Below are 27,532 nucleotides of genomic sequence, written 5' to 3' on the forward strand. Positions count from 1 at the left end.
GCTGAAGGCAGAGGCTTTAACCCACTGAGCCACCCAGGCACCACTATGTCTTTTTTTTTTAAACACCACTCAAATGTGTGTTGCTTTTATAACCATCACAGAACATTTTAAAAATGTAACAAAGGTAGGGCTCCTGCGTGGCTCAGTCGGTTAAGCATCCAACTCTTCATTTTGGCTCAGGCCATGATTTCAGGTTTGTGAGATTGAGCCCCTCACTGGGGTCTCTGCTGGGTTCCTCACAGAGCCAGCTTAAGATTCTCCCTCTCCTTCTCCCCCTGCCCCTCTCCTTATCTGTAGATATATGACAAAGGTAAAACGATTTTTAAATAAACAAGGAATCAGAGTATTGTAGAGCTGAGGCAGACCTCATCAAAAGTGGTATCATCAAAGCTAACTCATTTTAGAATTAAAGACACTGAGGCCCAGAGATGTGACCTTGTTGAGAATGTGGCAAGTTGTTGGCAGGAAAGACGAGAACCTGTGTTTCCTGGTTTTGATTAGATTCCTGGTATTTCACATGTGAATTATTTGACACATATTCACCAGCTTCACCACTTCAGCCTGGCTCTTCCCTATCAACCAGAAATCACATGTTCTCCAAATTCAGGAAGAAAAAGTGCTGCCTCTTGACGTTGAACACAACTGGAATTTTTTTTTTTTTTTCCAGCATAACAGTATTCATTATTTTTGCACCACACCCCATGCTCCATGCAATCCGTGCCCTCTATAATACCCACCACCTGGTACCCCAACCTCCCACCCCCCCGTCCCTTCAAAACCCTCAGATTGTTTTTCAGAGTCCATAGTCTCTCATGGTTCACCTCCCCTTCCAATTTCCCCCAACTCCCTTCTCCACTCTAAGTCCCCATGTCCTCCATGCTATTTGTTATGCTCCGGAGCATAACAACTGGAATTATTTTCCAGTTTAGGCAGATTTCAGCAAAGATGCATTCTGTCGTGGTTGCCATCTTTCTCAGGAGTCTGCTAAAGACCAATTTTATTTTACTAAAAAAGGTCTCAACACATTTGCCCCGGAAGAGCACCAAGGGTTTTTTCAGTATCCCATAAATAGTGACGTTTCAATCTGGTAGGGAAATGGAAAATGATTGTTTCTTTCTGTGTTTCTTCCTTTTTTTCTTAGTTTTTTAACTTCTGTAATGATTCTGAGAACATATAGATTTCTCTAGATGTCCCCCTTCTTTCATAAGGTTTATAGTAGTTCTCATAAATTCAGTATTTAATTAAAATACTATTTGTCTTGTTTTAATGGCTTTCACCTTTTTTGTATTTTAAAAATATTTTGGGGTACCTGGATGGCTTAGTGGATTAAGCCTCTGCCTTTGGCTCAGGTCATGATCTCAGGGTCCTGGGCTCGAACCCCACATCAGGCTCTCTGCTCAGAGAGCCTGCTCCCCCCCACCCACTCTCTTCCTACTTGTGATCTCTCTCTCTCTGTCAAATAAATAAAATTTTTAAAAAATAGTAATATTTTAACTACTTTTCAAAGTAGAGGTATGCCTTGCTACCTGAAATGTCATGATTTGAACTTGGAAACCAAGTAGATTTGGGTGCATTTTTGAAATGGACCTGTTTGGAAGCATAAGTCTAGTCTCTTGCTCTTTACTATACCAAATATGGTAGCTCAAGAGAGTCAGATAATCAGTATCCTAACTCAGGATAATCAGTATCCTAACTCAGGAGCCAAACTGATTTAGATGATGATTAATATCCGTATAGAGCTGAAAGTATAAAATGTTTTTAAATGAATGACTTCTGAATTCCATTTCCACTATAATCCATGTGATGACTCTCTGCTTTTTATTAGAAATACTTTCATTGAAAAGCTAAGCAATCTTAGGTCAGAAAAGGGAATAATAGAGGGTTGGAGATGGTTAGGGAGAAACAAAGGGAGCCCCTGAAAAATCATTGCAGACTGTACAGGGAAAGTGAGAGAGAGGGGCAGGCAGTGCTGCATCTATGGTTATGCTAATCTGAAGTCATGAGAGAGGGGAGGGGGTAGGGGAATGTATGATGAAAAGAACTAGATTTAAGTTCTGCCATTTCCATGGACTGGCTAGGTGGTCTTGAACAAATTATTGTCTGTGTTAAATAGACATTTCTTTTTCAACAAAACAGAGGTGAGGATGGTACCTATGAGCTACCAGACAATGTGCATAAAAGTGCTCTGTGTCTTAGGAAGTATCTAAACACAGATGGTGGTGGTTGTTACAGATGATGGAAAGAGTACTGTCATCTAAAAATACTTTTAATATAGCATATGCTTTTTATGTCTATTCATATATGTAATTTTTTTTTAAAGATTTTATTTATTCATTTGACAGAGAGAGATCACAGTAGACAGAGAGGCAGGCAGAGAGAGAGGGAGGGAAGCAGGCTCCCCGCTGAGCAGAGAGCCCGATGCGGGACTCGATCCCAGGACCCTGAGATCATGACCTGAGCCGAAGGCAGCGGTTTAATCCACTGAGCCACCCAGGCGCCCTCATATATGTAATTTTAAAATAAAATATCTATTTTTAAAATTTTTAATTTAAGATTTTTACTTAAAAATTTAAGTAAAATTTATTAAAATTTTATTAGATTTAAATTTAAATTTTTGTAATTAAAAAAATTTTTTAAATGTTCATATATATATAAATGTCTATTCATATATTAATTTTTTAAAAATCAGGGCCTAGAAGGTTAAAATGCTTTGTGTTAGATTTATAAGTTTGTGAGAACACTATCAGGTATAACAGGAGGGTATTTTGCTTCTGCTTAGTGTGGTATTGATCTCACAGAGCCATTACAAATCACTCCTGGCCATCTTAGTCCAGTTTTACTTAGCATATCCTGGGAAGGACTGAACCCATGATCAAGGGCCAAGATTTTCAAGTGTATTCTTGGCTTTGGCCCTATTCTTGAGTGGCATTCGGGAAACCTGTTATTTATTGGTTTCCTGATTGTTAGAGAAGTAGTGGGCATGCATAATTATTTCATGTGGAAAATTCCTTAGCTACCCAAATTTAATTAACAGTTAATTAACACCTAAGCTGTAAGAGGATTTATTATGATTCCCGGATATGAGATGTCAAATTCTGAAGTCATGCTCTAGTAGCATTTTGGACTGTAGAGAAATGGAAACTTGTTAATGTTTCAAAAGCAACTTTCCTTATGTTTGGTTAGTAATAATGGCTTTTCAAACCTAGTTATGATTTTTTTACAAGAAGATGGAGTGTGAGTTGAGTTGCTGCCATTCTGAACCTTTGGTACTTCACAAAGTGCTGGAGGTACATGTTTGCTTTTCCTCTCAGCGTCTTCATCTTGGTGCATTGAATTTTAAAGGGTGTACTTGAGCTAGTACATGCTACTTAAGAAGAGAATGCTCTCTTACAAGTAGTTGATGGAAAAGCTCATTAAAATTCTATCTTTGTGGCACTTCTATTTTCCCTGTACTCTCTCTGGAACCCTCTTAGAAAAGAATTATTAGGCTAGCAATAAGTCAGAACTTCAGTAAAGAGTAGGGTATGGAATGCAGACAACCTGCCTCCTCATCCTCTTATTTCATCTTGGCTCAACTCATGACTCTTATGCCCAACCCTGAGGCCAAGTAGGAGGTACATGAAACACTCTTCCCTCAGCCTCTTGAGTCTGGGAAAAAATAGCTCGCTTCACCCCTGAATCTTTCGTAAATTGTGGAATCACACAGGGAGTCTTTATCCCAGACTTTAAATGGCTTTGAGCAGTCTCCCCACAACTTCCCAGATCAAGTCACCATCCACAAATGACTTGCAGACATCTTGTCAGGGGAGTCCCCCTACCTCACATAGAAGTGGGCTCCCTATTCAGAAAGGTATAACTGTTACTGAGCAAGAAGGCAGGCAACATGAACAGTTGTCAGAGTCATTAACAATGACCAGAGTCATGAACATCGTAGTAAAGGCTTTGAATTTCATAGCTGGAGAGGGAGAGCTGATGTGACAGATGAATAATCTGGGCAGAGCTGTACTTTTAAAAAGTGCATTTGGAAGTCGTATGGAAGACAAGGTGTAGCAGATTGGAACAGATGCAGGGAAACCACATAAAAGACAACTGCAGAGCACCTAGCAAGGGATGCTGAGGCCCCCAGTGTAGGTGGACAAAGCCCTGAAGCCCTGGTTCTTAACTCTGATAGTTCATTGTGGTTACCTCAGTATCTGTGGATGCCTGGGACCCATGCCTTAGGATTCTGATGCGGTTAAAACAGGGTCATTTTTCTTTTTAATTTCTTAATTTGATTTTTAATTTGATTTTGATTTTTAAATACTATAGAGGGAATTCTGCTATCCTGACAGAATTCAGATCTGCTGTCATAGTAGCAATGCATACTTATTGAGTCCTTAGGTTGTGCTTTACATATAGTAACTCATTAAATCCCTTATGAGATACATGCCGCTTTATGCCCAATTCACAGATGAGGAAAGTAAACACAGAGAAGTGAAGTCAGTGGCTCCAGATCCCATGAGTCAGTGGCAGAGCCAATTCCAGAACCCAGGCCAGCTGATTCCAAAGCTTTGCTGAAATAGGTTTTAAAAATAAACAAAAGGGCTTGATATACTGTTTTATGAAAATAACATGAAATTAGCCAGCTTTTCCCATAAGATACAATGATATTTTCTAATTTATAGTACTTGAAAGTCACACATAGGATTAAAAAATATATATTTTCTATGCTTAAAATATTAAATTACAGGAAAAAATTATTTTTTTTAAGCTTTTTTTTTTTTTTTCTCCGTCCTGAGCTAACCCAGCATGCTTTTCCTGGCTTGTTTTCTTTCTAGGGCTACCAGAGGAAGAACAGAAAGATGTAATTTGATATTTTTTCCCCTTGCTGAGTCAATAAAAAGAATAAAATAAAATGTATCTTTAATTCAGGAATTCCTTTACAGACACACACACACACACACAGATCTCAGTTTCAGTCATACCGATGATGTTTGTTAAGAACAGGAACATTTTAAATTGCTTACAAAGGAGAAGAAAAAAATTTAAATCATCCATACTGTCACCATCCAAAGGTGACCATGTTAGTTAACATCCTTCCAGTGGTCTTGTTTGGCACTGGCTGAAAGTCCTTATTTCATCGGAAGTGAAAACTAGACATATTCGTATGTTCCTATATTCAAGCTTCAGATTACCCACTGATAGAAGAAATTCAACAGAGTTGAAGCAGTTCTGATTCCATTCCTTGCCATTTGTGTGGTAAACTTTTATTTACTGTGACTTCCCTGGTGAGTTACCGGCCCGCGGCTCGCGCTCCGTTTGGCCGTTGAAACTGCAGGTGGCACCCGGATGTCCTAGGGAACATGTGGAAGGGAAGAAAGGTGACTAACAGACGCAGCAGAAGACTTTAGTGCTGTTGTACCTGGATAGCTGATTTCAAAACTTGTTCTGATTTCAAAGTGTGGCAATCTTAATATGAGGGGGCAAAATTTAATTTTGAGAACTTTATGTTTTTATGAATATGTCAGCAAACTTTTGTTGAATTTCTATCTTGTGCAGGATACTTTATTAAAATTGTTCCTGCTAAGACATTGGTGACTTCCTTTTGTTAAAGCCAGTGTTACTTTTCAGGCTACATTTTTACTTTCTCTCTCTGCTTCATTTTATCCTTTGACTCCTCCCAAAGATTCACTCTTCCCTTAGCCTCAAAATAGCTCACTTCTGTGGCTTTCCTTCTCTCTCTCTGGCCACTCGGTCTTTTTTTTTTTTTTTTTTTAAACAGTTTTCTCATCTACCGTCCCTCCTGCAAAGATTAAGTCCTAAAGATTGTGACTTGAACCACTTACTCTCCTTACTCTACCCATTTTCCTGAGCCACTTTCATGGCTCTGTTGTTCACCTTTCATGTGATAAAGATCTCCCATAGTACATCTCTGGCCCAGATCTTTCTCCTGCTTCCAGATTAAAATCTCCAGGTGCCTATAGGAGTCTCCATAGACATGTTTTAGAGGAAGGTCAAAGTGTAAGATGTTTGAAAACATTAGCCATCTCTCCCTGACTAGTCTTTCTCCATATCCTGCATTCCTACTCTCAGCGACAGTACAATTATCTAAACAAAAATCTCAGTTTTTCCTTAACTTCCACCTGTTTCTCATTCCCTGTATTTAACTATTTATAACATTTTATGTTTTTTGCCTCCTTACTATATCTTAAAATGATCAGATCCTATTTATCTTCATCACTACCTGCTTTTTAAATTTTTAATTCCAATATAACTAACGTATAGGGTTATATTAGTGTCATGTACAATAGAATGACCCAACAGTTCGATATATCACTCAGTGATCCTAAGTGTACTCATAATCCCCTGTCACTACCTAATTTTTTTTTATCACTACCTAATTTTTAATGGCTTAATTTTAAGATTTATTTCAGCAAAGAACTCTTTCCCAAACTGTGTTCCACAGTGTTCGTTCCACAAGGTGTTAAATGGTATTCTACACAATATCAGTTTGAGGAATGGCCAAATAAGTTTGAGAAATGTTGCATACCACCATTCTCATCTTGGCAATTCACAATGAACACGAAGCACTAAGAAATCCTGCAGAAAAAGAGTTTGTTTAGCATTCCCATTAACCTCACCCTACTTCTTCTGTGGGCAGGTTTTAATTGGCTTGCTTCCATTGTGTAGATTGAGTCAAGTTTGTATAGGATAGGAAGTAAGGAACATAATCGTTTTTCTTCCGAATATTCATTTTTCCTGTCAACATTTGCTGAGTAATCTCTCCTTTCCCTGCTTGTTTATGGGTCTTCCTTTATCATATATTAACTTCCTAAATATCTTGGGGTCTGTTTTAGAGCTAACTTTTGGCTTTTTTATTTATTTTTCCAAGAGAGGGCATCTCTTGGTATTTTTTATGAAAACCCATCTAAATATAGAATATGTCATCTTTAATAGCTAAAGCCATGCCTCCATATATCCAAGTATCAGATGTGAAATTTTGCAGCAATAAAATTGAGGCCAAGTGAGTCCTCAACCATGAAGTCTATTGGAGAAATTTTTATACTGGGTAGGAAGTCAGACTTGAAAGGGTATTCACAGTATTTTGGCAATTGGCTACATCATTAGCAGTTGAAATGAGCAAGGGCTGTATTCCTCCCACCCCTCTTTTCCAATTGACAAAAGTGGTGGTGTTTAGCAACCTAAGATTAGCCAGGACTCAGTTTTCAGTCAGATATACCTAGAAACCTGTTCATATCTATCTTCCTTCATAATGCTCTGATTTTAGGAGGTGATTTAGTAAACTTATACCTGAACTACTTAAGATTATAGAATTAATCACATCCTATTTTTTGTGTGTGTCATTCTTTATTTTAAGAATATTTTTAGGGGTGGCATGGTCAGTTGAGCATTCAGCACTTGGTTTTGGCTCAGGTCGTAATCTCAGGCTCATGAGATGGAGACCCGTGGGGCTCTGCACACCCAGCATGGAGTCTGCTTCAGATTCTCTCTCTCTGCCTCTCTTGCTCATGCTTGCTCACTCTCTCTCTCTCTCAAATAAATAAATCTTAAAAAAAAAATCTTCAGACATTAAAACATAGTCATAATATTATAATCATACCAAAATAAAAATTGTCAAGAATTCAACCAGTATTCATATTTTCCTACATACCTCATAAGAGTACTTTTTTAAAGAGTAGATCTTTTTTTTTTAAGATATTATTTATTTATTTGACAGAGAGAGAAATCACAAGTAGACAGAGAAGCAGGCAGAGAGAGGGGGAAGCAGGCTCCCTGCCAATGCGGGGCTTGATCCCAGGACCCTGAGATCATGACCTGAGCTGAAGGCAGAGGCTCAACCCACTGAGCCAAGCAGGTGCCCTCATAAGAGTATTTCTAACTGCTAGTTTGGTCACTTTTTATAGTTGAGGCATTAAAATAATTACTCAAATGATTTATCCTATAAAAATAGCCCATGTTAGGGGCACCTGTGTGGCTCAGTGGGTTAAAGCCTCTGCCTTCGGCTTGGGTCATGATACCCGGGTCCTGGGAATGAGCCCCGAGTTGGGCTGTCTGCTCAGCAGGGAGCCTGCTTCCCCCTCTCTCTCTGCCTGCCTGTCTGCCTACTTGTGACCTCCGTCTGTCAAATAAATAAAATAATAGCCCATGTTAGAAATATTGATACCAATTTTGACTTTATTTTTTTTCCTTTTCTACTTGAACAACATTCTAAATATATTAAGAATGCTAGATTACATGAATTTTTCTATAAGTCTCTATACACATGGATCCTTTTCTCATGGTCAAGTAATCTTAAGAGACTTCTGGGATAAGTCTGACATTTTTCCATTTTGAGATTTGTTGCTTCTTTCATCATGTTTATATAATTTTTGTTTATCTTTGCAATAAAAGAATTTTACTTACATAAATAGAGCTAGATTTGCTTATTCATGAGTATCTACTTCCTGATACATGATAAGTACTTTGATATAAAGATTTAGTTTTGATTATCATTTTTCAGAAAAATATTTCATGATTTATTTGAATATTTTTCAGTTTTTCTTTTCTATTTTACTTCTGTTCAGGAATACCTATTATATTTGCAAGTCCCCTGTTTATTTGGCATATATTTTTTTTCTCAAATACTTGAAAAAAAATTCATTATTGAAGAATAATTAGCATACAATGTTATATTAGTTTCAGGGGTACAAGATACTGATTCAGCAATTCTATACATTACTCAACACTCATCATAAAAGTGTCACCATACAGTTTTATTGTAACATTATTGACTGTATACCCTGTACTGTACTTTTCATTTCCAAATCACATTTTATCTTGAGTTGCAATTTTTAATTGATGTAATTCTCCTGGCCTGGAATGAGCAGTGACCAGGTAAATTTCTTTCAACATGGTTGTGAGGCTAATACAGTTTTTTTGTTTTATTTTGTTTCTTTTTATTTATTTATTTTATTTATTTTTATTTTTATTTTTTTGTGTGTGCTGAAGTTGATTAGCCTATTTTGGACACCTAGAACCCTTACTTTAGGTAGATGATGCTATGGTCCCTTTCAATTCTATGATTCTATGATACAGTATATATGGAAATGTCCTAGTTTCCTTAGGAGAAAGAAGAAAGTTAAGGAACAGCAAGCACAGACATATTTTTGTATAAAAAAAAATCTGGATAGAGAAACTCTAAAATGTTACCAGTGGTGATAAATGCATGGTGGAACTTTGCTGGGTGTCCTCTTTTCCCCAGATCCATTCTGCACCCTGCGCTGGACCGTGGGGAATAACCAGTATAGACTATAACTATGGGCTTGCTCCCCTACTCTCTGGTTTCTGGTTGGGTTCAGCCAATGGAGAGTCCCAGAAGATCAGGGAGAGTGGGGGGTGGTAATGAGATATTGATTCCCCAGCCACTTACTTTCAGAATTGCCTTGTGTTGGCCCAGTCCCTCTGCTTAAGGTCATAGCTCTTCTCCAGGAGAGCTTCTCTATTTGACTCCTGGGTTCTAGTAACCACTACTTCCCTTTGCCCTTTGAGGCCTGTGGTTATAGTAGCCCACCCTTCCTAGCCCCTTCGCTATCCCTGGTGATATCCCTTTATCCTTCCCAAGGACAGTAGATCATTGACCGAATAGTCTGCTGTCAACATTAGGATCTAGGTGCTTGCTTTAAGAAGTGCTGGTTGCTGTCAGTTATTTCTTGGCTAAATGGATGTGCACTTACTTTTTGTTTTTAGATCCAAGAGTCGAAGACTGGTTCCTCATGTCCTCACCTCTGCCACAAACCATCGTCCTGGGACTCTATGTCTATTTTGTCACTTCTCTAGGACCAAAGCTCATGGAGAATCGAAAGCCCTTTGAACTCAAGAAAGTGATGATAACATACAATTTTTCCATAGTTCTCTTTTCTGTGTATATGTGTTATGAGGCAAGTGTCTTCAGAATTCCTAGTGGGAGAATTTTGCCTGACTCTTCCTGTTTTGCTGTTGTTATGTTTCTTGTTATGATTATAATGGTAATGCTGAGATTTAAGGGATTTTAGAAATTTATCTTAAATTTTTGCCCCAAAATTGTTATGTATGGACCTGCTATTGAACTATTTAGAGGATCTCAGTATAGTCTACCTCACAAGTAGTGAGAAAAATTAACATTAAGTCCAGGAACTTGCACATAGGTAATCTTAGTAGATGATTGAATGAATCTGTGAATGTTAGTTTTAAGGAAACTCATACATAGAGAAATTAAGTAACTTACTCAAAGTAACACAGCTGGTTATTGGAGGACTGATATTTGAGTCCAGGTCTGTATGACACTGGGAGCTCATCTTGACTATGTAATGAGTTATCATCATTGTGGTAGGAACCGCAGAGGAGCTATAATATAGTAGACTGTTTAGGTTTGGTTTAGCTGGGCCTTGAGGACGCAGAGAATTTGGACTCCTACAAAGCAGTAGGTAAGGGAGTCTTTCCCTTAATTGTCAATAAGAGAGATGGGGATCTTTCAGAACCTAAGAGTAGACTCATGGATTCTCTCTCACCCACTGTACTGTTAACTTTCACCCAGCTTCAGTTACCTGCTTTTCTGAGATTCCTTGCTTCTTTTTTCAACACTGGTTGGCTTCTTCACCTTCTACTCCTTATTTACTTCTTTGCAGCATAGCTTGTGCTTCCTCATAACTGGAACTCTCTGGCCTCTCTTGACACCATGACCTCTCCACATGCATTCCTCCACCTTGATTCCTGCTGCAAATCCACCTGACTGAGTCACCTTATGTCTGCTGTAGCCTCATGTCTCACCTGCCTCCTCAAGTCTGGACTTACTTTGCTACCTTCTAGTTCTTCTATTTTATTACCAAAATCAACTATAAGCTATCTTACTGTCCCTTCTGGATCATGAGTAACTGAAAGGGAAGGGATAACAGAGGTGGGGAGCAGAAAAAAATTCATGCTTTTACCAAGTTATGACAGAAAGGAAATAACTTCTAGGATCATGTTAAGTGCAGACCTAGAAGCCAGGAGACCAGGGGCTAATTAGTACCAGTTGTGCTACTAACCAGCTGCCTTATTTTTGAGCAAGTTACTTAAGCCCTCTGGGCCTTAGTTCCCTCTTTTTATAGAGTCAGGATTAAACCAAAGTGTTTCTCATGTCCCTTTGTGCTCCGTGTCTGATTATGTCATTCAGTATAATGTCCCCAAATTTGTTTCTCAGGAAGGAATTTAATTATAGCCAGTAAGTTTGGGTTCCTATTTTAGCAAATACAATGTAAAAGGAGTTTTGAAAATATCTGAATTTGGTGGTTTCTATCTATCATTAATCACTCATACTAGAGTTGCTTATATGCCTATGTTGGGTTTATTACCTGCCAGATATAAATTATTGCTCATTCTTCTTGATGGACTGCCATACAGGAATGTCAGAAGCTTCTCAGACTATTAGAATGCTCTTAAACTTAATGTCAGGAAAGCAACAGTTTCCATTCTCTTTTTAAACAAAGAGTTTGGCAGCCGGTCATCATGTCATCTCCAGGACACTGAACACATCACGTGGTTTTTTGGGTAGAGCACAATTGCATTAGATATACAGAGGAGACACCTCCACTTATGGATGTTAGGGAAAATAAGAACAGGATGAAAGGGAAGTGTATCAGACTAAAGGAACCCACATGCCTTATTGAATAGTGATGATTTTGAATGTGCTAGTTACTTGGAACCAGACAGACATTAAGAGATAGAGACTTGTGAAGACCTAACCAAAGGCCATGTCACAGAGCTTCTCTTGTTCAGCTTAGTCCTTATTTGGGGTAGGGAAAAGTGGAGAACCAGTCATCCCAGTTAGGTAAGTAGACTTGGTTTTACTTGCAGCAGTCAGTAGAGAGTCTGACTGGGAGAGAATATGATGCTCACTGACAGATCAGGTCTGAATTAGCTATTTTCCTACCACATTCCCTTGTTCCTTTGAGAAATATTCACTGATTTGGTTTTGTAAGTCATTTTTCTTACCCATAAAATATGTCCCATACTTTTCTGAATCTTATGATAGTCTTTTTTTAAGATTCCATCATTTACCAAGTAAACAGTAGGATTAACTATCTTGCAAATCAAGCTAGGAGCAAATATCAGGAAAGCATAGTGTGATTTTGAAATGCCACTATCTAAACAGTTGTTCTTTCTCTTTTGCTTCTTTTTGTTTTTTACCATAAAAATATAATTCTGATGAACCCCATAAATTTTTGCTTTAAAAATTAATTTATGGTTAAGTTTTTATTTTAGCTCTAATAAAAATTAGAAATTAAAAATAGAAATTTAAAATGTGCATGAATGGCAGAAAATGATGTAACCATTATACTGAGAAAGAAGACATTCCAGGGAAGGTGTTGGCACTTGTGAGAATACGATGTTAGAGAAGAGCTGGTCATATTGTCAGAACACTCAGTTAAGCCAATCATTTAATATACTCATTAAATGAAAATTAGAGCCCTTAGCTTTTCATTTTTAGATACTGTTTGTTTTTTTTTTAATTTATTTGAAGTTTTGGATCAGATACTGTTTTAAAAGAACTTCCCACCATCATACTAAAAGAATGTCAATGTAATCTTTGAATTAAGGTTCAGATAAAAACAATAGGCTCTTTGTCCTCACCACTGGTCTAAGGTCATTTTGTGGGTGTGCTGGAATTAAGGCATGCACTCTTATTGTTAACATTTTTGTCTCTTACTTGTCATGTGAATCCAAACTGAACTAATCTCTGAGACTTACTGTTTGATCAATCTTGATTTTAAGAACCATAGACTACCGCTTCACAATACACATACTAGCCAAGGACAGGAAAGCCCAGTTGTGGCAGCCGCTAATAGTACAGTAAGAAATTTTGGTTGTCCATTTATTTCTTGACTGATTGAGAAGATTAGAAATTGCCAGAAAAGACTGTTTTCAGACTCTGTTATTCCCTTCAGAGAACACAAATATATTCATGGGTATATATAGATATACATATATTTACATATACCGGCATACACCTACGAGTATTTGCTATCGAAGCAAAACACTCCCAGTGTTTTATTTTCCACTGTCTTAGAATAATCATCATAAGAAATGGACATTTGAGTCAGAACACAGTTGATATAAGTAATATATAACTATGATTTTGAAAATTCCTGTTGCTTTATCAAGTGACTTCCCATTTTATAATATTCTAGCCTTTTCCCTCAATGTTGCATGCTGAGTCAGCTGAGCTTGTGGTAAAGAGACACAATCAAAAGTACCATTGTTGTAGCTGTTGAGCAAAGTCTTCCTTCTTTAATATACATGTGCTCTCTTACAGTTTGTGATGTCTGGCTGGGGTACAGGTTATTCACTTCGGTGCGAAGTTGTTGACTACTCCCAGTCACCTTCAGCATTGAGGGTGAGTTTTTCTTTGGAAAAACTTGTAACTCAAATGTTATTCAAATGTTACTCAGATGTTTAGAGTTTGTTTTTTTAACATTTAATATGAACTCAGAAGACGTAAATGACCCAATTCTCAAATTATATGGACTGAGAGAAAAAAAGCTAAAAATTTTAAGAAAGAATCGAAGTCAGGGGCGTAGTTTTCTGTTAAATGAAAATTGGTACTTTTATTTTTTAACTTCCTGGATTTAAAAATGAATTCATATCTGGGTCCTCAAAAAATTAAAAATAGGATTACCCTATGATCTGGCAATTCCGTCTGGGTATATACCTAGAAGAATTGAAAACAGGGACTCAGAGATATATTTATATACCCATATTCATAGCAGCATTATTCATAATAGCTAAAAGGTGGAGGCAACACAAATGTCCACGGACAGATGAATGGTTAAAGAAAATGTGTCGTATCTATACAACAGAATATTATCCAACCTTAGCTAGGAAGGAAATTCTGACATGTGCTGTAGCATGGATGAACCTTGAGGACATTATGCTAAGTGAAATCATACAGGCACAAAAAGACAAATACTGTATGATTCTATTATATGAGGTACCTGGAGTAGTCAGATTCAGGGACAGAAAGTGAAATTGTAGTTGTCAGGGGTTGGTGGGGAAGGGAGATCAAGAGTTATTGTTTAATAGGCACAGAGTCTCACTTTTGCAAGATGAGAAGAGTTGTACGGGCAGATGGTGGTGATGATTGCACAGTCATGTCAAGGTACTAAATGTCACCAAACTGAACACTTAGTAATGATTAAGATGGTAAATTGGGTTATGTGTATTTTGCCAGATTAAAAAAATAAAATTTTCCTCCATAGAAAAAATAAAATAAATTCATATTTATGTGTGTTTCTGCAGATGGCACGCACCTGCTGGCTTTATTACTTCTCCAAATTTATTGAGCTCTTAGATACTGTGAGTATGTGGTTACCACATTTGCTAAATATTTGATATTTTAGTAGAAGCAATAAACTGCTAGAGTTCAGTTGTCTTGATAACTCTGGTTATTTCTCTACTTGAGGCAGACCTCCTATTATCTTTTACCTTTTATTATCAGTAACTTTAGAGAATAGATAGCATAAGCATTTTTTTTTCAGTCTTTTGCAAATTCTGAAGGGTTTTCTTGTGTATCTACCACCTGACTAAGATAAGCATGTAACTGTCACTGCAAAACTGTGCTACTTTATGAAGATGAATGACAGGTGTTTGGGGAAGCAAGTTCAGGAAGCAAAGAGCAGAGAACATTTTACCTTGGGTTCTTTCAGTATAAACCAAAGCACTATGTCATCCATATTTCTTTAAGAGGATAAGTGCTTCAAAATTCATAAACTTACATTAGGATATTATCCCAGGGATATTAGTAATTTTGATAATATCAAAATGATCTCCAAATGCCTTTCTGAAGTTTATGCTTACTAGCTCTTCTCTCTTCCAACTAAACATCCTGTTGAGGATCAACTCTGAATTTGGGTGACTGGGTTCTGGGAGAAGCAAGTGCCATGGATTATGGTCCTTGATGAGAGGAGAAAGCCGTGTTCTTCTGCTTTAACAGTAGCCAAGGAAAGCTGGGTATTTATCATATATTTGGGCATGTATGTCTCAGATACCTGGAACTAGTTCTGGATCTAAGAGCAGTGTCTTCTTCTTCAGGATACATATTACAATTACATATTAGAGAATACATACTTCTTTTCTCTTTTAATTTAAATTTAGTTAATAACATATAATGTATTAACTAATTTCAGAGGTAGGGGTTATGACAGAACACATATTCCTTGTAGCAAATCTCAACATGCTTCACCTTCTCAGCTGATGAATCACATAATGTTAGAATTGGAAAGGATTTTAGTGAGCATAGAATACTGTGGTTCTCAAACTTGGGCTTGCCTTGGAATCACCTAAATACACAGATGCCTGGACCCCACCCCTAGGGTTTCTGATTCAGTGTGTTGGGCTGAGGAAGTTACATTTCTTTTAAGTTCTCAGGTGATGTTATTGCTGTTGGTCCAGACCCTACACTTGGGAGACCCCTGTCCTAGACAGTGGTTCCCAGCCATCATAGTGCAGGAGCATTAACTGCATTAGAAAAACCAAAAAAAACCTGGGACCCATCTCAGAGATTTGGTGCCAGGTGGCCTGTACTTAGAGACTAGCCATGGCTATTTTTATAAAGCATCTTGGACATTGTAATATACAGCCAGAGTTGTGAACCACTGATCTGGGCCAGAGCTCTCAATCTGAAAATAAATTGAAGCCAGGAAGGTAAGTAACTCACCCAGAGGAATGCCACTATTGCTTGGGACCGGGACCCCAGATAGTTGGTTTGGGACTTTTTCATTGCATCATGCTGCCATCTTCCATGTGCATAAGCAAATGCATTTTGGCTTTATTGTTTTCCGCTTTGTATGTTCTCATTTATTTCCAGGTTCCATAAGGAAACGGTTGCTACCTCTATGTCCTTCCCTAAACCACATTTCTTAAATATTACTATGGATACTTTTGTTTGTGGAGCTCTGCTTGGGCCTATAGTTAGAAGTCTGACTCATTACTGGTATTCTGAATTTTGAATATTTTTCGAACACTTAATTCTGCTTTTGAATTTTTTCTTGAAAAAAAGCTGCCCCTGCAAAAGCCTTCGTGTTCTCTTCTTTGTTTCTGCAAACCATGGATACATTCAGTCTGGATGGCGCCTTTGTTGCCTTTCTCCTTTTTCGCAGGCCACTTTCCACCCCATCCTATTTCTTCAAATCCCCTTGACTTTTTCCCATTTCATCTTTCTTTAATAATAATATGCTAACTTTTGCTTTGTTGCAAGTTCTCTTTTTGGTTTGCTTAATTCCTTATCTAAATTAGTAGGATGTCTTAGAGAGCAATATAGAATAATTTCTGTCCTAAGAATTGAGACTCTGTGCTTTCCCATATACTTCAAAATCCACATGGATGTTTTCCTACCAGTAACATTTCTTTCAATAATATTTGGCTATGTTTGTCACTTTGCGTTTTTGATTTTCAAATCCACATACATTTTCTTTAACGCCTTTTTATTGATTCTCCCATGACTATTCATCATGCCTAAGTTCCTTCATACTTATTAGCTTTTTAGCTGCCCCTTGGAGAATCAGCTGCTTCTGTCAGCATTCTCTAAGGCAGCCCTTTCAATGCAAATTATGATGTGAAATAGTTTGTACTTTGCCAATATTTTTGTAGATAAATCAGTAGATCAATCATTGCATGATTTTCTATGAACTTGATTTTTTTAAAATTATTTCAGATCTTTTTTGTTCTGCGTAAGAAAAATAGCCAAGTGACTTTCCTGCATGTCTTCCATCATACCATCATGCCATGGACCTGGTGGTTTGGAGTCAAATTTGCCGCAGGTAGCCAAGGGAGAGTTGGGATCATGTGCTATAAACAATTACATTTCTGTATGTTGTAAAGACAAATTCTGTCCTTAATTGTGATTTAGAAGAAACTTAAAACATCAAAGGACTACTTGGATCAAACGTCTGACTTTCATTATTATCTGAAACATAAAAGTAAGACTTTAACCTAGATCCTTCCCCTACCCTCCATTCTTTAGATACACTTGATTTTTGGGTATAGTCTCCTATCCATAATGCTTTAGTTGTTTTGTTTGGATTTTATTCTTTTCCCATATAGTTCTATTAAATATCATTAAATAAATAAACAGTAAAAAAATAAAATGGTAGAAGCCTTAGTTTTATAGAAATATAGTTAGTTATCTATTCCTTATAGGTTTCCAGGAAGTTAAAATGTTTATCTCAAGTTCCAGTCTTCTTTGCATTCAAAATTCCAATATCTGATACACACCTCATCCCCTACCAACTCTTTAAAGATGTGTCAAATTGTGGTTGAAGGATGTTGTTTGAAGTTGAAACTGGTTTAAATCAAAAGCTTGGCACACAGCCTCTTTTGTTCATTTGGTTTTGGTTTTATGCCTCTGAACATCTAGAATCGGAAAAAACAGGTTAAGTAATTTTACCCTATCATCAAGTGCTAAATAAATGATGTCCCCAAGGACATGTACTTATTAGCAGATGTTGGTTGGGAGATTTATTTATGCGAAGTTCCTAAATTTAAGAAGTCTTCGAGTAGATCTGCAGCCTTAAAATTTCTCTGAATAGCTCATTTCTATGAGGCATTCTGACTTTGTAGGACAAAAAAGAGAAAACAGAATTGAGGAACACTTGTTTGAATTTTAGAGTCTCTAGGCATGGGGAAAAATCCTCATGTCTCAGAGCATGAGAGGGCGTGAATGAGCCATTGGCATAAAAGAGGTACCAGAATCTAGAGGAGCTGAAAGGACTGTCCCTACCATGGCCTAGGAGCATCAGATTTTCCAATATATGAGGTGTTTTCTTTGCCCAAATTGGCATTTGTATGTCGGAGTTTTTAAAAGTAAATGTCACTAATTTTTCTGGTAATGTATGTTAACATAAAAATAGTCTCATCTGTGTCCATTTTACAAATCAAGGATAACTATATTACTTAATCTCCATTATTTTACTTCTCTTTATATGTTTTTGTTTTCTCTTACATGCACATCAGTTCTCTGTATAGTGATATTCATTGACATCTTTATTCATGTTGCCCAAAAATGGGAAAATACCTAACTATTCCATTAGTAAAATGGTTATGAATTCCTGTGTATATATAATTGTGAAATGCAAATGATACCAGGAGACATTTAGCTCGTCTTCTCTTTTAAGCAGTTTGACTCCAAAATTATCAGACATAGGTGTCTATTCTATTTTAAAGTATGCTAGAAAAAGTTCTTTCACACCCTTATAATTTATTTATTCAGATTTCTTCTCTGAGACCAGAATATTACATCACAACACTGAAAAATATAAATAGGAAAAGGATTGAAATACAGTGATTTAGAGGGACTAACACAAAAAGTGCTTTCACTCTCTGTCTTTATCCTTCTCTGTATTTTCTAATTTTTCTATATTGAATAGCTGTATGTTTTATAATAGGAAAAATGAGCTTTATTTGAAGAGTAGAGTTGAGCACTTTTCTAATGTCTGTCTTAGACCCATGGGTAGTCTGGCGTCCATTTTCAAACAAGCATTACTTTCTTTTCTTTTCTTTAAAAGATTTTATTTATTTATTTATTTGACAGAGAGAGAGAGAGGGAGAGAGAGATCACAAGCAGGCAGAGAGGTAGGCAGAGAAAGAGGGGGAAGCAGACTCGCCGCTAAGCAGAGAGTCCGATGTGGGGCTCGATCCCAGGATCCTGAGATCATGACCTGAGCCGAAGGCAGAGGCTTAACCTACTCAACCACCCAGGCGCCCAAGCATTACTTTCAATAATGAAAATTGAAACGTGAAGTTCTTTGGTTTTTTTAATGTTACTGTGTTTATGGACATCAAACACTTTGTAGTGGGTTCATTGACCGCACCTTAATCCCCCTTCTGCTTTACAAAATGTAAATACTTTCTTATATGTTCAATGAGTTGACATTTCTGTTCAGTATTGCATGTGGAATCTAGAAAATACTTGTATACCTAATACCTATATAGTAACAGGTACAGCAGTAAGAACTGAGATATTTCCAGAAATGTGGTCTGGCTTTGGCTTTCATTCCTAGAATGAAACCGTCCAGTTTACACTGTTCTTTCAAAAACTTGAGCACAGCTGATCTCAATCTAGTATTTAATTTCCTGTTTGCCTGCTGTACAATTCTCTGGCGTAAAAAGCATTCCAACTTTTCTTTGGAATATGATGGGAATGTTTCTCTGGCAGGTTTTTACATTCATTATGCACATACTCCCTTCCAGAGATATGGGGAATTGTGGCAATTACCCTGGTGATTCCTTTATTTTTTGAAAAAGGAATAGAATGAGATGGCACTAATTGTAATACATTCCAAAATGTTAGCTTTGCAAAACTATTGTTGTAAAGAGGAAAGCAGGCTTAGAAAATACTTTATTAGGAAAGCCTTCCAAAGAAGATGTGAAAAACATTGCTAATTAAAATGTGACTGTTCTGTGAACAAACTTATTAACATATCTGAGGGAATAATCGTAACTAGACAAAATCAGCAAGTTAATCTTATTTGATAGCTGATTTTGATTAGTAACCCTTACTAAACTAGCTAGCACTAGTGTTAGCTACACTAGTGCTTTGTTAAATTCCTGTCCATAGGATCTTCATTTTAGGACATTTAAAAAATAAAAGATTCTGGATGGAAAATAGTCTACTGAAAAATGGGACAGGTATCTTGGTGAGAAAAATCTCTGATATAGTTTGTTTCCTGTGTGTTTATATAATCACAAGACACAAAAGGACATAAGAGGTATTTAGCTTATGCCCTGTTAAGCAGCTTGACTCCTTAACTATCAGAAATAGACAAATACCTAATTTTAAAATCACCCTAGAAAAGGTGTTTTCACACCACTATAATTCATCTATTTCAGTTTCTTTTGGGAAAAAAGACTAATCCAAATGTAAATAATAAAAGGTGGGGGGTTGGTAATAAGCTTCATTAATTCAGTTTCTTCTAACTTGTAATTTATGATAATTAAAGAATTGGCTACATTTTTATTATTCTACTTAGAGAAAGTTTATGAAGCACAGTACAGCATAAATGAGGCATTGGAGGAATATTTAAGTTACTCAAAAATAATTATTTAAAACGTTATTTTAAAGGAGTACTTTAGCAGTGGTAGTATCTAGAAGGGTCTAATAGTTCTGCAATTATGAATGATTATAAAAATGTAATTAGTTTCTACTATGCAACAATTTTTATTTTGCTTTAAACTTTCTGTAATACATAGCGTTTATGAACATGGTCCTTTTTCTAATGTAATTGTTCTATATTTTGACGTTTCACTTTATTTCTAGAATTAAAGAATACTAGAATAAAGAAATTAGAATATTTTGGAGAAGAATTTAAATCCCAGATCAAGATCACTCAGCTGAATCAGGCTATACATAAAGAATGCAGCTTCTTTGAGATTGTGCCTCTTAGGAAAGATGCTAAGGCAGAGTTTTCTCTTTTTTTCTCCTGCTATCGGCCAGTCACCTTGTTACCCCTTCCCGGGTACTACAGGTCCAGCTAAAGACAATTGAAATGATCTTTACTTCTGTTCTCCCAGGGTTCTTTGCTTCTACTCTAAATTGAATGTGATCAGTAGGAGATATAGTGATTAGAAGAGGAAAATCAAGATAGGAAGACACAATTGATAATAATCAAATGGAAGCAGTAAGCAAAGATGGCTTAACAATTAATGACTACTTTGGAAAAACAATAATTGTCTTTAAATAATTAAAGCAAACTTAGCATAGCCTCCTAATGAAAGGAGTGTATATATATTTTTACTGCCAAAGAGTTTCATTGCACCAGAGAATGGATTGTGACACATTCATACGGTGCAATACTATAATACTAACAGCCGTTAAGGAGGCAAACTACTAATCACAGCAACATGGACAAATCTTAAAAAAAAAAATTATGTTGATTGAAAGAAAGTAGGCTTCAAAGATTATCCTGTAAAATTCTATTTACATGAAGTTTAATATCAGGCAAAGCTAATAGTTGATAGAAGTCAGCATAAAGTTTATGTTGAGAGGTATATTCTTGGAAGGGGGACATAGGAACCATATGTGATGTTGGAAATGTTCTATATCTTGACTTTGGTGGATGGCTATGTGGGTGTATATCTATGTATACAATCATCCTTTAAGGTTAGTGTATTTGTGTACTTTATATATGTCAACCCTCACTGAAAAAATGAATTTGATTACTACTATTAAATATATACCATTTCAAAAAAATAAACTTAGTTTGTTTAAGTGAACCCAAACAAAAGACCATCTTAGGGTTAAGATATAACAATAAATAAAGGCATTCTCATTAGTTTTTGAAAGTTTGCATCATATATTTCACTGAATGAATATGTTATCCAGCTCCCTATAATTTGATAGCAGATTAACAAATTGATGTTGTATATGTTTTTCTTTCTATTAAAATTAAATAATTATTCTAAAATCTCAGTTGACAAAAATGAATCTCATTTTAAGGAGCATTGCCCCCAATTTACAATAATTTTATTTTCCAGGTGGTTTGGGAACATTCCATGCCTTTCTAAATACAGCCGTACATGTAGTCATGTATTCCTACTATGGGCTCTCTGCACTGGGACCAGCCTTCCAGAAGTATCTATGGTGGAAAAAATATTTGACATCATTACAGCTTGTGAGTAATTAATTTTCTTTAAAACCAGATATAAAACTAAGCTGGAATAATTTCTCTTTCCTATGAATCAGAATACTAACGAAGGAACAAAAGGTACAAAACAATAGGAATATAGAGTGTGTGGCCTCAATAGTGCATCCCATCATTATCCTTTCCATGTTATTTAAACTTTTGTAAAGAACTGTGTTGGAAACAAAGTATATTTTTGGTAGCCAAGAGCTTCAGACAGTTAAACCAGAATGTGTATCTTTAGGCTATCTTTGTACTATTTTATACTTTTCTATAAAATAAATATAGTTATGGGGTACCTGGGTGGCTCAGTCATTAAGCATCTCCCTTCGGCTCAGGTCATGGTCCCAGGGTCCTGGGACCAAGCCCTGCCTCGGGCTCTCTGCTTGGTGGGAAGCCTGCTTCTCCCTTTCCTGCTCCCCCTGCTTGTGTTCTATTTCTGACTGTGTCTTTCTCTGTTAAATAAATAAATAAATAAATAAAATCTTAAATTAATTTATGATAAAGATAATCTCAAAGTTATTTGCACTGCAGCTGGCACAATATTTAATTAGGAGTTAGAAATACCATCTAAAGACTTTGAGGGAGGGAATATAACTTTGAGAGGATTATGAGTCTTCCTGTATGCCTGGCTCTAAGTCTGGTTTTCCTCCAAATGGTAAACATACATGCAGATGAAAGAGGTAGGGGAACAGTATACCGTATATATTGACAAACTGACAGTGCTCGAAATAACCAAGTGTAAGGAAACAGTGAAATAAATTATTTTAATTCCTACTTTGCAATATTATAAAGTCAGGAAAATTATTCACCATTGCTTTCTTTTTAAGTATTTTATTTTCTGATTGTGAAGTAACATATGCTCATCACTGAGAAATCTGAACATCTAACTAAGCAAAGAGAAAGAAAAATAAGCCTAATTCCACATGTATGTGAATACCTGTTGCATGATTTGCATTATAAGCCTAATTCCACATGTATGTGAATACCTGTTGCATGATTTGCATTATACTGCATAGACAATTTTGTATTGGGCTTTTTTCCCACTTATCCACTTTTAAACGTTGTAAAAACTTTTTTTTTATTAATGTGGCAAAATGCTAAAATAGAAGAAAGAATAGCTATTATTATCTCAAATGTGTTGGTTATACACAAACACACCTGCATCAGATATTGGCATGTCACCGAGGCTTCCAGAGGTGTCATCTTTATGTCTGCCAAATGAGAGAAATAAGGGTAGCTACTGCATAGGAATGTCATGGAAGTTTCTTAAGATAATGCAGGGAGGGGCGCCTGGGTGGCTCAGTGGGTTAGGCCTCTGCCTTCAGCTCAGGTCATTATCTCAGGGTCCTGGGATCGAGTCCCATATTGGGCTCTCTGCTCAGCAGGGAGCCTGCTTCCCCCTCTCACTGCCTGTCTCTCTGCCTACTTGTGATCTCTCTCTGTCAAATAAATAAAATCTTTAAAAAAAAAAAAAGGATAATGTAGGGAAAATTGAAGATGATCAAAAAAGAAACTGAAAAGCTTAACTATGGTCATAAATGGAAGAGTATAGGTAACGGTTATTTTTCATTTATTAATTTTTACTTGTCTAACATTCCCACAGAACACATGTTGCCTTTTAATCAGGAGAAGAAAGAGATGCAAAAAATCTGGACATTAGCCTGGGGAGTGTTCCTTTTAAGATTGTGTAGACTGTTTGGGAACAAAGAGCCCTTGGACATCATGAGGAGTGTCATCAATACTGTTTCACTCCTTACAGATTCTCTGCTGCCATTGGCAGGATATATTTTTATCCTCATATGTCACCTCTGGGTGACAAGTGGCAGATACCAGGACTCAGGGATGCTTTGGCTCCTACGAAATTGTTAGGGCTCTAATTAGAATGATTGTTTCCCAAAAATTGAAATACCTCATCTAACAACAAGACAGATTATTTGAAATTGAAGCTCTTCTAGAAAATGAGGCCATAAGAAAGTGGTCCCACCCATGTGTATTTCATCAATTCAAGGACTCAAGACAGAGACTTGCCAAGAAAACCTGCTCAGATGGTTCTTTCTGTGGATTCGAAGGGGCTGCTGCCCCGCCCAGCTCCTGGGCCATTTACGTAGGGCCGCCAGAGTTGTACATTTGGGCAGGACTGAGTAGTGGTTTCCCATTCCCATCTGGATTTTGACAATGTCCCACCCACTCTGACTCCCATGGAGGCTAGATTTAAAGATAAAACCCCCAACCCAATCTTAGTAGCCTAAGATGTGGTCGCAGAGTGTTTAAGCATAAGCAGCAAAAGAATGCATTAAATGATTGCGCCTTTGTGACTGCATTTCTGAATAATATTTTTCATTCTTTCATCTTTTAGGTCCAATTCATTATTATCACTATCCACGTAGGCCAGTTCTTTTTCATGGAGGATTGCAAGTACCAGTTTCCAGTCTTTCTGTACATCATTTTGAGTTATGGGTGCATCTTTCTGCTGCTCTTTCTCCATTTTTGGTACCGTGCTTACACCAAAGGCCAGAGGCTGCCCAAAACTGTGAAAAATGGAATCTGCAAAAGCAAAGATCACTGAAATGCAAGCACGACACGAATCTATGAATGAGACTGGTATCTTACTTTCCTTGACAATCAAGAGCTTTATGACAAATCAAGTGCATTTTGTATATTTTTCAAAACCAAGAGCTTGTATTTTTATGATAAGTTATTGGGGTTTCTGATATTTGAGAGCCCAAGGTCCCAGGTAACAGAGAGCCTAAAGCAGGTAGTTTTTCAGCTGCTTTTAAACCTAATCTAAAGGTTTTATTTAATGCATTTTGTTATGGTGAAAGGAGGATATGAAACAGTATCGTACTTTTCAAAGAAGTCCAGTATAGATGAAAATATCATCAGGTATTTTGACCGTGGACAGAGATCCATGCCCTACTATAGATTCCTTCTGCCAGCTCTGAAAACCTCTGACTGGGAATTTTGGCTGTTGATTATATTCAGAAGACACTGTATTTACTCTAAAGTTAAATTCCTATCCTAAAGAGCTAACACTGGTGAATATTAAGTGAATTTTTTGTAAATTGTCATTTAACATCACTGACAGTAATTTTTAATGGATCTCTTGTGTAGCCACCACCAGTTTCACTGATAAGACTTCCCTACAACACTTTTGTCGTATATACTGTTTAAATGTAACAATTCTTTCGGTTAGTACCTTGATGCACTTAACACGAAGGTTAAGTTAATATTTTGAAAATAAGAGGATTTGTTCTGTAGCTTAAGGAGCACTGTGCTATTCCTATTTTGCAGTTAACTTTGTGTATTTCTGGAAAGAGGTGAAATTTGTCAATGGAATAAGTACTCTGTACTCTGTAGTTCAGTGGGAAAAATCTGTTGTATTATAACATCACTTTCTCATATTGTTATGGCTTAAAGGATTATCTTGTTAATATGTATTGGTTACATATGTAAATGTTCAAATCCTTAGCACAATGCAGGTACCCTTAAATCATAAATGATTTCAGACCTCCCACTATACACAGTTTCCAGAGATGAGTTAGAGTTCTTTGTGAAGCAACTGGAGGAAAATGGTTGCACAGAAATTCTCCAGGGACTATGTATGGTTATGGTAAGGGTCTCAAAGAGAGAAAGAGCCTGTTTAATAGTTGGTATAGATACACTGCATGGAGAAATGTTTCCCAGAGTTATGAATTAATTAATAGCCTGGATTTCTTTTTTCAAACCTATAAATTATATAATGAAGACTTGAAATTCATTTTGCCTACTTTTGTTTTTTCACAATTACTGCTTTCTAAAATTCTCTTCTTTTCCTATTTTCTTGCTGGCAAACTGAAACTACTGGTCAATAGACTTTTGTGTCAGAAACAATGATATTTGGACATTTCTGAATTTTTCGCTATTGGTTTTTCATTCTTGTTATATTATACTTGATTTTGAAGGACTGCTTATGCCTATATGACTTTAAACAATTAATACTTATGGGTCTCATTTATGTAACACACAGTGATAGCATTATCCATCAGAGCCTGAGTTTTTCCTCACTGTGAATTCTTATAGTTTGATGTGTCACGCCAAGTATTTAATCTATACCATGGTCTTCTCTCTCACACTTACCAGATTTATAAGGTTATTTGCTTTTAAGTGACCTTTACTGATTTCACTTGCTTACAATATGAGAAGATAAGAGTTGATAAATGGGGGAAATATTTATTTTCCTCAAAAAAAAAAAAAAGCAGGAAAGAAAGAACAACAGTTATAATTTATTTTTCTGAGGGCCTCAGGGTTCCTAAACTGTTTTCCTGTTTTGATTCTTTTCATCCAGCCTGCGCTAAAATGCGACGGTGTAGCGGGTGTTGTTACACAATGCACACAATTCCCAAACACCCAAGTAGACTAAAGACCAAAAGGAAGCATCAAGAAAAGAAGGTGAAACAGGAGAGTTTGATTTTCACAATACTGTCTATTCGGCAATGTACAACCACTCCTAACTTCCCTGTAGTCTTTAAAATGCCTGACTTGCTTAAAACGTCTGACAGCGTGTGATGGAACCATGTTCTAAATTATGTGAATAGAAGTGGAGAGCTGGAACGTTACATGAAAAAGAGCTAGCAGAAGTATCCTTGCACAGCTAGCAGAAGTATCCTTCATATATATATCATTAGATCAAAATGTGTTATCACTGGATGTACGATATGCATGGACAGTATGTTATTAAAGGGCTCTATGGGTCACATAGAGTTTCTATTGGGGTTTCATCCACTTTTCAAGATTTTATTGCCTTTAGGTTTGCTTACCTAACAAATAAAGAGACCAGATACAACATCTGGTTTATGATATGAGGTTCTATGAATCGTTTTTATTTATTTTTTTTAAGATTTTTAAAAAAATTTATTTATTTGACAGACAGAGATCACAAGTGGGCAGAGAGGCAGGCAGAAAGAGAGGAAGGGAAGCAAGTTCCCTGCTGAGCAGAGAGCCCAATGTGGGGCTTGATCCCAGGACCCTGGGATCATGACCTGAGCCAAAGGCAGAGGCTTTAACCCACTGAGCCACCCAGGTGCCCTATCATTTTAAATATCCATGGGACATTGCCAGTTTACAGTCTTAATTGAGTTGAATTTAAGAATTCAATTTAAGAAAAAAAATCAATTTAAGAATTTAAGAATTCAATTTAAGAATTCAAATTTAAGAATTTAATAATTGAACTTAAGAATTCAATTCAGGGGGCGCCTGGGTGGCTCAGTGGGTTAAAGCTTCTGCCTTCAGCTTGGGTCATGATCCCAGCTGGGATCGAGCCCCACATCAGGCTCTCTGCTCCACAGGGAGCCTGCTTCCTCCTCTCTCTCTCTCTGCCTGCCTCTCTGCCTACTTGTGATCTCTGTCTGTCAAATAAATAAAATCTTAAAAAAAAAAAAAAAGAATTCAATTCAGTCGAGTTGAATTTAAGAGTTGAGTGGACTATATTGTTACCTAAATTACAAAATTATGAGATTTCTCCTCAATTATCTCTAGTTTCTGTTAAATTTGTAAAGACTGTGGAAAACTGTGGATATTGTCAGAGTGTGTGTGTGTGTGTGTGTGTGTGTGCGCACGCACATTATAGTAAATTTGTGGTAGTGTGGTTGTATGTGTGTCTTTTATCTTGAAGTCAAACTGCATATGTTTGCATGGGTAGGTGGTTTTAACCTGAATACTCATTTAGCCAAAACATTTTACACATTTGTTGCATCCTTTGTATATTCAGAACCCCCGCTAGATGTTGTAGTGATACAAAGATGTCTTGAACATAGTTGGGGCCTCCTGAAAGTTATAGACCAACAGAAGATTTTATGTAACAGAGCAGCTAGGTGCCATATGCG

At 36.7% G+C, this 27,532-nt stretch overlaps 1 protein-coding gene across 2 annotated transcripts in view; it reads left to right on the forward strand.

Annotated features, from left to right (window-relative positions):
- ELOVL7 (ELOVL fatty acid elongase 7) overlaps positions 1-25,905 on the forward strand; it is an 80,327-nt gene extending 54,422 nt beyond the window's left edge. For both annotated transcript variants that reach the window (XM_032336174.1, XM_032336175.1), the window contains 6 exons: positions 9,727-9,917; positions 13,310-13,390; positions 14,293-14,349; positions 16,706-16,811; positions 21,523-21,659; positions 24,028-25,905. In XM_032336174.1, coding sequence (XP_032192065.1) covers positions 9,727-9,917; positions 13,310-13,390; positions 14,293-14,349; positions 16,706-16,811; positions 21,523-21,659; positions 24,028-24,237 — 782 coding nt within the window. In that variant the 3' untranslated portion in view covers positions 24,238-25,905. The remainder of the gene's footprint in view (positions 1-9,726; positions 9,918-13,309; positions 13,391-14,292; positions 14,350-16,705; positions 16,812-21,522; positions 21,660-24,027) is intronic.
- Positions 25,906-27,532: the final 1,627 nt, after the last annotated feature.

This window comes from Mustela erminea, chromosome 3 (genome assembly GCF_009829155.1).
Source record: "Mustela erminea isolate mMusErm1 chromosome 3, mMusErm1.Pri, whole genome shotgun sequence".
Taxonomy (NCBI): domain Eukaryota; kingdom Metazoa; phylum Chordata; class Mammalia; order Carnivora; family Mustelidae; genus Mustela; species Mustela erminea.